Source organism: Pinus tabuliformis, chromosome 2_1, assembly GCF_031772625.1.
Source record: "Pinus tabuliformis cultivar Carrire ecotype Pingquan chromosome 2_1, CPIR1, whole genome shotgun sequence".
In the NCBI taxonomy this organism is placed as follows: domain Eukaryota; kingdom Viridiplantae; phylum Streptophyta; class Pinopsida; order Pinales; family Pinaceae; genus Pinus; species Pinus tabuliformis.
The window spans coordinates 241,638,995-241,652,204 of NC_142299.1; the positions used below are offsets into that span (position 1 = coordinate 241,638,995).

The following is a 13,210-nucleotide window of genomic DNA, read 5'->3' on the forward strand; positions in this document are numbered from 1 at the left end:
TACTTGTTAGAGACAAATATTATAATTCATGATTGAAGCAGGGTCCATACCTTGTTTGAAAGTAGTATTTAGGCATCAGTGAAGGAAGGTGAAACCACTTCAGGATCACATTTCCCAAAAGCTTCAGTCCACTCTGCCATATTCTGTATTGTTCAACTTCATGTTTCATCATCTTTGCTTGCTTCTGCAGGTTCAGAACCCCAGATATCGCCAGTGTACACAGCTTTATTATCGCTCTCTCTTGATGTCCAGATCCAGACATACATGTCATTACCACCGAAAAGTTAGTTATATCTCCAATTTCACCAGAGAAGGACTCGAGCTCCTCCCAGATCTTACCATCCATTTTCCGTAATCGTTGACTTAGATCCTGAATAACTGCAGAACATAACTGAGTCTCAAAATCACTTGATTTCGGATTTGGTTTATGTTGACCATATGCTGGCTTTGGAAAATGAACTACAAACAGGGTGCAAAAAGACAGTAAGGAACAACAAAGTGCAACACCAGAGATGCTCAAGAAGCTTTTCGAATCAATATCCATAAAAGAAGTATTAAGAAGATCAAACTCCTTTGTCAATGTCCTGAATTCAAAACAAATATTACGCAACAAAGCTTTCAGTGACTCAAATTTTTGCATCTTCCACTTCCAGCCATTATAAAGACTTCCTTCAATATTAGGATTTGCTTCTTCTTGGTTCAATCCATTTTCAATCATATGTGAATGCCTATTCAACAATCCCAACAGTTCTGCAACATTTTTTATCACTTTGCCCCTGAGATTCAAAAACCACCTTTGAAATTCAAATGTTCTATCTAGATTAACAGCAGCTGAAAGACTGTTTGTAGCAGCATAATTAAGATTAAGGGCCTCAGCCATAATTTCACCAAATCTAGCAAGGATATCAAAGATTCCAGAGTTGTACAACTTGTTGTTAGTGTTATTTGAATCTTGTTTTCTGTTGTCATAACTTACTTTGCACTCAGCTAAACTGTCTAGACCATGTGATTTAATCAACACAACATGTAATTTATTTTCAGCCTCAGCAGACAGTGCTACTGATTTTAACCAGAAATAGCTGGCCTCTGATTGCACATTATTGACTAGATGCTTAAATACACAGCTGGCTGCAACCCAAGCACCATGACAAGCAGCACCAATACCAATTTTGTAGGCTCCCCATAAATTCCTTTTCTTCATCATGTCATTGGCAACATCCAAAGTTAAATTTTCATTTTGAGCCCAAAAGTGATCTTGAAATAGACAGAAATCTATCTCCGTATTTGTGTCTGTGACATGTGTAGTAGCATCTGTATCATTAATCACTTTGCAACCATCTAACAGTCCAAATCGATAAGCATGACATGACTTCAATAAAGCTGGAATTAGATAGTATAGAACGTAACTGGAAGAATCTAGCTGTATTACATATTTAGTCATTTGCTTCACTTTATTATACACTCTGCTATCAAGATCTCCCTCCACGTCAAGCTTATCCAGACACACCCACAAACAATGACAGAGAGACACCATGAGCCTGGAGACATAACAACCCTGCTTATTCAACTCACAATGATCAAGCCGACCTTCACCGCATGAAGGCATTTCAGTATCGATGCCCGTACCCAATTGCAAGTCCTCTACAGTATTTTGTGTGCCTTTAGACACATGAAGGCTTTCTCTTTTCAACACAACTTCAAGCATACCTTTGATACAGTCTATCACTGTCAAACACACAGTACAACAATCTTCTATCAAATTTAAAATGAGACTGAATAAGGAGTAGCTTAATTCTGTTAAAGTGTCCAACCTTGTACTGAATACTAGAGAAGAGTGTTTTGTCCCTTCCACACCGAAGGCTCTTTCTATTGGGCACTTGAATGCTAAAGCTAATTGATCAAAAATCAGAAAAGTTGCTCGTACTGGAAGGTCCATCTGACAATATTCTTTTCTAGCTGCATTTGTATTCCTACATGAATCCTCTGGAAGCACATCTGCTGCTGACTGATGTCTAGGTATCTCATTCCACACCCCTTTTCGCAGTCTCTCAATGATAGATCCACTAATAGCGAAAGTGCGGCATATCTTTTTGACCAATCTGGGTGCAGACAACTTATTTCTGTGAGGGAAACCAATTCCAGTAGCTGACAAGCATCCACATAAATCACATAATGACTGCAAAGCTGCAAAGCATATACACAATTGCTCATTATGATTACAAAGCATATAAATTTAAGACAAGAAAGATTGTTGGAATGACTATGACATGTTTAGAACAGCAAAAAATTCCACCTTGCTTAGAATTCGTAAAGCATGACAGTGCAGACTTGTTGGCAAACTAATATCTTTCAGTATAGTGAGCAAGGTCGTAAACAATTTTCCTTGAAAAGGCATACATCTACTTGCTTTAGCAGAGAGTTTGTTGAGACATTTCAATGACATTGCACGCACAATGTATCGGGGGTCAGAGCTTAGATACGAGGACAGCACATCCACCTGTGTAGACCAAATGAGGTTTGTGTTAATAATCATATGAACCCAATGCTCAATTAGTCAGAGACTCTGCATAAAAGAATAAAGAATATAAACCTCTAAAATTACAACTCCTAATTTCTGGAAACTGACATACAACAATGACAAACTAAACCAAAGCAATATGTATAAATCATTTGTCAGAGAGGCCTGATAAGATGCCTCTTGCCAAAGGGGTAACATATGATAAAATATTTTATCAATGTCCACAAATGACCAAGGAATAGGTTAATGGGACTAGAAAGAATTATAGTGACAACCAAATGCCTTTTATCTGTAACAGGTTTCACTTTGAGATGTCAAGGAAACATGTGTCTTATCTGTGAGCACAGTGGCTACACGAGCATTAACAAATTCCGGCAAAGCATTTCTCACCTGTGATTAATATTTAGCTTGGAACTGGTGAATTCAATGCCAATAAAAGTTATGTGATGCCTACTTGTAGCTGTGTCGTAACTATGCAAGGATGAAGTATTTATCAACCTTTAACAGTATTTAAATTTTTTGGTATAGCTTTTCACATGCCATGCATTCTTGTACATTTTTTATTTGACTTGGACTTCAAATACAAAAGAATAATGCTTTGTATGAATATATATATATATATATATAATGCTTTGTATGAATATAATGAGAAGCAGCGTTCTCAGATGGCTAGCTTAGCATTATTCTTTTATATTTGAAGTACAAGTCAAATAAAAAAGCTACAAGGCTGCATGGCATTTCAAATTCAATACCAAAAAACTTAGATACTGTTAAAGGTCAATATATACTTCATCCTTGTATAGATACGACACAGCTACAAGAAGGCATTATATACATATCAGAAAGATATAAATGTCCAAGTATAGTCCTATTGCACAATAATAATCACAAATGCAGTCAGAGATGCTAAAATTGGAAATCTCATATGTAGTTCATTTTGAGCATTCACCATTTACTAAGTAAATTAGTAGATCTGTCGGTCTAATTACATAACTTCAATTGAATGATATTTTGATCTTCCAGTTGATTCAGAAAAAGGATTTTAGTTCCTTCCATTAAGTTCATTAAAGCATATGCATGCTGAGTCCCAGACACTCTATCAGAGAACCAGGCACCCCCTATTAGATAAAGCAAACTGAACTTGAAGCAACAATACCAATGAAAACCCTAATTGGATTATTTTATTCACCATTAAATGTGAGTTAATCTTTAACCAAGCTATATTTTATATTATCCATTCGAGTCAAACTTGGGCTATTTAGTTGATCCATAGAGTTTGTGAATCAATATTCAACCATGTTATCTATCGTTGGAAATTTGATTTGAAAGAACTTAAAGATAGGGCAGAAGATAATGCCTTTTAACTTCAAGTGAAAATGGAAATATTAATACACCAATGGTATTTTATTGAGTGAAATTGTGCAATGATGAAAAATGCTACAATTACAACCACAATTGTTCACAACCTTCCAAAGAAAATTCTAATATCCTTGCATGCAACAACAAATTTAACAAACAAGGGAGCCTAAAAAAGCCTACCTGGTCTGGCAATGTTACTACTGATCCAAATGCAAGTTTTGAGAGTGATAACAGTGTAGATGTCACAATCTCATCAGTCGGTAGTTTCAACATCAAACCTTTGCCAGCCTGCATCAAAAAGGATAATATGATGTTGTACCTTAAGCCATGTTTTCACAACATGCCAATCAAAATAGAAAAACATTTATACCAACTAATAACAAGTAAATATAAAAAACGGCAATTTATTGCAGACGACTTGAAGAGTGCAAACCAATAAAGAGTACTTAAGTAACGAGACAAAGTGGCTAACTAATTAATTAGCACAGCCAACATTAGCAATGATAGATAAATAGCTGAAATATGTAAGTAATATCTGATGTGTTAACAGGTTAAATTGGACCCAACATTTAATCTTTGATGTTAATGAGGTGATTTAGGCTCTTGCAATATTATCAGACTGAACCAGTTGACCCCAAAAACCAAAACTGAACTGGAATCAGTAAAAAGGCCAGAAAAACAACAGTTGACCATTTGGAAAATGGAACAACACTACCAAAATCGGGGTTTCCCAAGTAGTACCTGTTGTCACCCAGATTGTACAAGCACCGTGACAACCGCTCAGGGTGGCGGTTGTCACTCTGATCCCTGTCCACTCCGTTCTGGTTGTCTCCCAACAACTAGGTATGGGGGGTACTCCCTATGGAATGAGATGACGGAAAACAAGTTGGGAACCAACTTGCTTGGGAGACACAGATAAGTGGCCTAGCTACTTGGTAAAATTTTAGCAAGATTAATGATTGGATTAGATTAGATTTTTAAATATGAGATCAATGCCTTATGGAGTCACAATTTGTGCTTATTATAAATTGAAACCAAGTAACCGGATGGACACCCTAGACATTCCTATATGACATGCAATTCCTAAGAGCTAGGTGTGTTGCAAGGATGTTGGTTCTTTTTTAGATTAAATTCCTAATCTAAATACAATCTTTCTGTTATGAACATAGATTATGTAAAAATAAATAAAAATAGATAATAAATAAGAATCATAATAATATAAATATAATAATAAATAATAAGTAACTTAACTAATGGTTAGTTAGTTAATAATGAAAAGGCATGTCTTAGAGACATGCTTGTTCGTGAAAGGGTACTTACCTGGATATATATACAGGACCCTCATTTTCATTTGTACTTATCCTACATCAATTCTTTATATAATATACAATTTACACTTACTATCCTACGATGGATGTATTTGTCTATGAAGTACTTTAATATTTCCGTTGCGTATACAACTAGTGGTCGTTACACTTTCCCTTAACTGTTTTGAGAAACAGTCTTCAGAGTAGGTTGTGAAATGGAAGTCAACGGGAAGTAGGAAAGGCCCAATTAATGATACCTCCCACTGTGTTCCACCCAACCAGTGTCTCTGGCGCTGTAGAGATTGTGGCTCTGATGTCTGCAACGTCACTGTGTTAACCACTAAGAAGAGTAGAATCCATCAAGCTAATTGGAAAAGAGTGCTCTAGATCTCTATTAACCTGGCTTACGCTAGGAGGTAAATTTTAATGCAAGCTAAAACTAGGATGCTTGTGCAAAGATTATGAATGATACTTTTAGGTGAGATTACTTAAATGTTCTTTTAAGTACTTAGTTGTATTTTACCCCAGTTATGATGTTAAGTACTTCACAATGTTTAGAAAAGATAATCTCAACCAAAAGACAAGTGTTAGATTTCAACAGTGCCAACAAAAGATAAAGATATCCACAAGATGTGATTGCTCAAAAATATAGATCCACAATAGATAAACAATAGAGCAACAGTTAACCAATGATTCAGTATGATAAGCCAATGACCATTATCCATAAAAGACAATAAGTGTCCTTAGCCAATATTCTTCAACACAATGTGATTTAACAATTTTCAAGTTAAGAACACTTAATTGCAATCTAGATTACCACCAATTGGATTAGAGAGACTCAAGGACAATTTATGTAACTTAAACCAAAGATTTGAAATGTGCTTAGAGAGTGAGCTTATTAGATGTGAATTTCAAACTTTATAGCATATAAACTCACAATGAAGACACAATGTTAGCTACTTCCACAATGTCAATGCTAGGAACAAGATATAGAATTATGAAAACACTTATACACTTTATGTTCCAATGACCCTTTTATGAGCAAATAGTGACTTATTTAAAAGTGGTAAGAAATCTATGACAGCAGTAAGTAAATATCAATTCCACAATGCATATGCTTGCCCAATGTCACAAAGAATAGCCCAACTACCAAGTAAACTTAGCTAACTCAAAAATTAGATGTATTAGCCCTTTTAAGATGTATTTTTCAGAGAGATTCCAGATCTGATCTATTTATTACAGCAGTAAATAAACCACAGATCAGCAAGCTAATGATGTTAGAAACAATGCCCAATATGCCCAAAAATAGGAAAATTTCACTGAAACTGAAAAAATCAATATTTTTAACCCTCTTTAAGTGGGTGATTTAGATTTGGCTTGATCCATGTCATTTAGAACCTTCTAACTCAGTTTTATATTAATACGCATTAATATTTTATTTTCCTAAGTTTAGACTTAGGAACCCATTAAAAATATTTATTATTTTAATATCTCCTTAACCGGGTAGAATTTCCCCAAACCATTTCTGGATCTTGGAGATCTCATGTTCTTTAGCCTCTCCACCAATTTTCATGGTTAGAACACATCTGATGCTACCGCAAATCAACACTCCCTCTTAGCGAGGAATGTGCTCTAGTAATACTCCACAACTTAGCATCACCCTGATCATCCGACAACAATACCTGTGTTGATGCTAGGCCTTCCTACCCAACATCCTTTGCATTGCTGCATATTGTACTACTGCCCATGGCCCTACCACTGCCACTGCTACATCTGTACGGCAGCTCCCTCTGCATCCGTGTTGTGTTGGTCCTTTCTCCCAACACTGCATCTGTACTGCAGTTCTCTCTCATGTTGCATCGTGCTACTGCTATTGCTACTACACCGCAACTCTGTTACTGAGAAGTAATTGTTCCACCCAACTACTGACTTCATTGTCAAGCTAGAAGCCCTTCTGATGTTGAAGCTCTCTTTGTCACTATTATGTGCTCCCTCTCCTACCTCTGCGTTGCTGCAACAACTAAGTGCCTCTTGCACCGCTGCAAACTTCTCTGTGTCATCCTACACTGCTGCAACCTCCTTTGTGCCTCTCGCACTATTGCAAGCCTCTCTGCGTTGCCAAGGACTACTCCACTCTTAACACTCTTCGTCGCTTCATCCGCATCCGCTTCTACCAACATCCTCCATCCCGTAGCCGGATATGATCCAAGAGTTTGGGTACCTCAAGGATCCTACCCCACATCTCCTATCGTCCTCCTGACTACAGCTCTATGTCTCCCCACATCTTTTCTAGAGGTACATGAGCACTCATGGCACAATCGCCATCTTCCTCTACCTCCTTTTCCGCCTTCACTGGCATTGCCTTAGAGTCAGACGCCTCTCCCTTATTCTTCTTCCTCGAACACTAGTTTGCATAAAGCCCCAGTTCCCCACAATTGAAGCACTTTATCTTGGAGAGGTTCTTTTTCTTCTTCTTCCCCTTCTCCCCCACAAATGCCAGAGATGCATCCTCTTCCTCCTCTTTCTTGACCCAGGCTCCTTTGTTGCTATTTCTCATCTTCGTTAGTCGTCTGATCTCTTCTTAGCGAAGAGCTTCCCACAATTCTTCCCAATCTGGAAGATTCACTCTGCCCAAAATGCTCTGGACGAATGTCTCCCACTCCTCAGAGACTGCGTTTAGGGCGGTCCTCACCATCAACTCCTGAGCAGGCATGGCCCCTATGCAAGTCAGTTGGTCTGGGATCTCCTACAACCTGCTGAGAAAGTGATCTACCTACTCCCCCTTCTGCATCTGGTACAACCGCAGTTGATTCTCCAGTAGCATCTTCCTCTGCACGGAAGTGCCTTGATACAATGTCTTCAAGGTATCCCACATTTCCTTTGTCGTCTCCTTCTCGGCAATATGTTGGACCACATGATCCTTGACCCCATCAAGGATTATGCATTTTGCCTTGGTCATCGCATCCTCATACTTTTCGTTGTTAGCTGGGTCGGCTGGGATAGCCACAGTTCTCAAGGCAAAGGCCTTGATGCGATGTCTATCTAGAACAGACAAGATCCTGGCCTTCCAGATGACAAAGTTGGACACCCCATCCAGCCTGTCCTGATCCCTCGGTCCATTCATGGCCATCTCTTTGCTCTTCTTTTCGACTCCTCTAAGTCTCTACTTCCCTCTTGGAAGTTCTCTCTTCGACTCCCTCTAAGTCTCTACTTCCCTCCTGGAAGTTCTCTACTAGACTCCCTCTGAGTCTCAATTTCCCTTCTAGAAATCCTCCTGCCAACCGTTGAATAGACCTCTCCAATCTCCTATGCACCTGCAACACTAATCTGGTTTTCTTGGCTAGAAATCTGCCTAGGTAGTGACTCCCTCTACCTTGGTTCTGTCCCGTTTGGTAATGTTCTGCCTCAACAACAACAACACCCCACCAGCTTCACTCTCCACAATCTGCCCATAGCTTCCTATGCCCCATCAACTGAAAATCGAGCCTCTAGGCTATGCGCAATCCCAAGAAGGTTGATTTGCTCCCTTGGCCAACTGCGCCAACCCTACTGGTCTCTGTGTTGCTCTTCGTGAACCTCTTTTGCCCCCTCCTTCCTTTGCGTTGGCCTCTCTCTGGCTCCAACTGATGACGCAAGCCCTCTGCGTCAACCCTCCACTGCCGCTTTCTGCCTAGGAACAACATCTGTCACTCGAGACAGTTGTTTCTGCTGCAAATTCTCTAATTCAGTTGGCGCCTTCAGCTCTCCTGTGACCTGCAACCCTCTGATACCATGTTAAAATTTATGAGTATTACCCGTTAGAAATTTTATCTGTATTCTTTGGTTTATTATGCCTTCTTGTTTAATTACTAACAAGTTATTTAACCCGTCTAGTCTATCCCGATCCCTTAGTCCATTTATGGCCATCTCCATCTCATTACTCTTCTTTTCAACTCCTCTAAGTCTCTACTTCCCTCCTAGAAGTTCTCTCTTCGACTCCCTCTGAGTCTTGATTTCCCTTCTAGAAATCCTCCTGCCAACCGTCGAATAGCACCTCTCCAATCTCCTATGCACCTGCAACACTGATATGGATTTCTTGGCTAGAAATCTGCCTAGGAAGCGCTCCCTCAACATTAGTTTTGTCTTGTTAGGTAATGTTCTGCCTCAACAGCAACAGCACCCCACCAGCCTGACTCTCTGCAATCTACCCACAGCGTCCTACACCCCAGCAACTGAAAAATCGAGCCTCTGGGGTCTGCGCAATCTCGGGAAGGCCGATTTGCTCCCTTGGCCAACTGCGTCAACCCTCCTGGTCTCTACGTGCCTCTTCGTGAGCCTCTTCTGCCTCCTCCTTCCTTTGCGCTGGCCTCTCTCTGGTTCGAACTGATGACGCAAGCCCTCTGCGTCAACCCTTCTCTGCTGCTTTCTGCCTAGAAACAGTGTCTGTCACTCAAGACAACTGTTTCTGCTACAAATTCTCTGATTTAGTTGGCGCCTTCAACTCTCCTATGACTTGCAACTCTCTGATACCATGTTGAAATGTCTAAGTATTACCCGTTAGAAATTTTATCTATATTCTTTGGCTTATTTCGCCTACTTGTTTAATTACTAACGAGTTATTTAACCATATAAACACTGAAATAAACACAATACAGTCTCAACCATCTACTGATCAACAGCTGAAAGAAATAGACAAACACACAAGGGGCACCGTTATTGTTGGACAATCGTCCCCAGAAAAACCCAACTTGGGAAAACTGGTGCAGCAGTTCTGAGGGTTTATTATTAAGCAGCTTTTCTTGAGTACACTAGGTGCCAAACTGGCTCACCCGACAGAGATAAATAATCTGGCAATAATACCTCTCTTCGGAAGCAGATATCCTGAAAGTCTGCCCCACGAAACCCTCTTCAGCACAATCTGAAGCACTGCGTCAGCCCTCCTGACCTCTACGTCATCCTGAAACCCTTTGCGTCAGCCTTTTAAGGCTTTGCGCAGCCTCTCTGGCCCTCTGCGTCAATTCTGCAGCCTCTGCGTGGGTGACGCAAGCCCTTCTAGCCTCTGCGTAGTCACTGTTGGCCTCTATGTGGCTCCCTTTGGCTCTGCATCTGCCTCTTTGCTTCTGCACTAGTCTTCCAGCACTATCTTTGCCTCTCTGCCTCGTACTCACTACCTCTCACTACAACTTTGATCTCTGATTTGATTTCTCTTAGCAAACCCCATTCTAAAAAATCGAATGACTGATCCCTCCGGTGTATCTCCAACTAACCCTCAAGCCTCCTCTTATAATTTGTTGAGTCTTCAACGGCCAAGATTACATCTCTAATCAACCGCTAAGAATAGATTTGGCTTGATCCATGTCATTTAGAACCTTCTAACCCTATTTTATATTAATACCCATTAATATTTTTATTTTCCTAAGTTTAGACTTAGGAACCCAATAAAAATATTAATTATTTTAATATCTCTTTAACCAAGTAGAATTTCCCCAAAACATTTTTGGGTCTTGGAGATCTCATGTGCTTTAGCCTCTCCACCAATTTTCATGGCTAGAGCACATCTGATGCTACCCCAAATCAACACCTAAAAGGGACCCCTAAAGGGACAACTGTTAGGTCAAGAGCAACAATGGAGACTTAGCCCACTGTCACCTCAGCTAAGACTCCCTACTCTTTACGGACTTTCACCAATGGGAGGAGACCCGATATATAGGAAGTCACTAGTGAAGGATGAATCAGCAAATGGATGTGAAGTGACCTTAATGATCTTTTTCCTAGAAGGAGGTTAAGAATGGAGCTTGCTTACTTTTCAGGCATGGTACAAAGCTTTCTACGAGAAGGAAGTGACAATTTAAGGGCTAAGTTAAAGGAATATGCCTTGTAAAGGAGTTTCCCAATCCCTAAAATCCTTATTGAACTTGATTTCCCAAGTAATTCTTGAAGAATTGACTTTTCAAAGGTATGGAACCACACGGGACCAAGTGGACCCAAGTTAGGTTAAGGGGAGGGAGTTTAACAACCAATGACGATCTTAACCTAAACAAGGAAGGGGAAAGGATCAAAACAAGAATTTTCACTTAGAGGTCTCAAATTGATCCTATGAGGTACTAGCCTAAGGAACACCCAAGCAAAGTTTGGTCTCAAGGCTAGGGCTTGGGATATCTCGCAATCTTACCATCAGAATTTCTTGAAATTTGGAGGAAACCTTGATGACACACCAACGCAGGAAAGGCCATGAGATTGAAATTTTTCAATGGCTACTTTGTTGGGAAAATGATGCCCTAGGTGGCCCACTGTGGCTAAACCTAGAAAAGTGGGGGAAAAGGTGAAGAAAAAGAGGTTTTAAGGTGATCACCTTATGGTGGATCAATGCCAAATTCCTTTAGGGATATGGAGTCAAGAAGAATTATGAGAATGGATCTTGTTTCTAGTTCAAGGAAGCTTTAAGGACAACTTTGTTTAACATTAGGGCAAAGAAAGTGAGTGACCTTAAAGCGTTCATACTTTATTTGCAAAGCAAGATGGCTTATCAAGATAACTTCGATCTATAGGAAAATTCATTCAACAAACATGGCCCATGCATAGAGATATGCTATATAGAAACATAATTCTACAACGAAGTAGTAAATGCATGCAGCAATTAACCCAAAAATAGCGAAAATCCCATGATCAATGTATGTGACAAAGTAAAAGAAAATATCATCAAGATTGTACTTACATGTAAGAGAATATATCAAATGTTATGTAATTAATTAATATGTAATTGGGGCATGATCAAAGTCATGCCCCTTCATGTACAAGTGCCCAAGGGATTATTTAAGCCAAGGCCCTGCCTGTAAAACAAGACATCATTCAATAATATATATATATATATATATATATATATTCATTTTATCTGAGTTTGTGCGTTCCACATGGTATCAGAGCGAGTTTGCTCCTTGGACTCTGTTGTTGTTAGACTCTGTTGTTGTACCCAATTCCATCGCTGCTCCACAATTACACACACAGCCACATGTTCTTTCCACCTCCTTCTCCGCCGTCAAAACCGCATTTGTTCCCACGCCCTCTTCTCCGTCGTCGAACCCTTTCGTTGTTCTGCTACGATTCATAGGACCAACGCCGCCTATCACGGACCACCAAACGGTCACAATTCGAATCGTGGGTCTTGATATAAGTTGCGGTTCGTTGATATCGTGGGTCGTTAGTTGTTGGTTCGAGGATCATATTTAATTATCGTCTAGTATATATAGTTATATAATAACAATATATACTATATAGTTAATTAATTTATATTATTACAAGAAAAAATAATAATACGTAGTATTTAATAAATATTTAAATATATATATATATATAATAAAGAGTAAAATTAGAATCAAGTTGAGAATTTTTTTGTTTTTAAGCTAGATAAATATACACCACCACAGACCCGATCATTGTCGTAGTCAATTTCAATGGCAAATTTTAGTAAAAAATTGATTAATCTTGAGAATAAGGTTACTAGGCATTCCAATGAAATCAAGGAGCTCCAGGATATATCAAAGAGGATAGATAGTCAACTCGAGCAGAACCATAATGAATTTAAAAGAAAGCATGCAATCCTTTCAAATACGATGAATCTAAATCATAATACCCCAGAATAATGAAGCTACTCAACACTATTGATTTCTGGTCGCATCGAATGTGCTCTAAGTCTCAAATTTTGCAGGGAGGCTTGGGTACATGTATTCCAAAGAACCCAGAAAGTGTTTTGGGAAATTCCACACAGTAACAGTTTTATTAAAATAATTAATTATTTTTAATGGGACCCTAAGTCTAAACATAGGAAAATAAAATAATGTTGGAAATACTGAGAAGGGGGTGAATCAGTATTTCTTTTCAATTGTTACTTTTACCAGTTAGATCACTTATATTTAGAACACAAAATGAACAATAGAAGTAAATGTTTTTATTAATATAATATTTATAATGAATCAAGTACAATATGGGTAGGGGTCCAACCCTTGATGAAGACACCCAGGCTCCAACCTAGGATGTGCCAAGTACCTAC

General features: G+C 39.0%; 1 protein-coding gene across 1 annotated transcript in view; it reads right to left on the reverse strand.

Annotated features, from left to right (window-relative positions):
* LOC149199600 (uncharacterized) overlaps nucleotides 1-13,210 on the reverse strand; it is a 226,603-nt gene that overhangs the window by 36,552 nt on the left and 176,841 nt on the right. Inside the window, 4 exon segments of the mRNA XM_089402501.1 lie at nucleotides 51-2,053; nucleotides 2,056-2,184; nucleotides 2,294-2,497; nucleotides 4,058-4,165. Of these exon segments, the coding sequence (XP_089258627.1) occupies nucleotides 51-2,053; nucleotides 2,056-2,184; nucleotides 2,294-2,497; nucleotides 4,058-4,165 (2,444 nt within the window).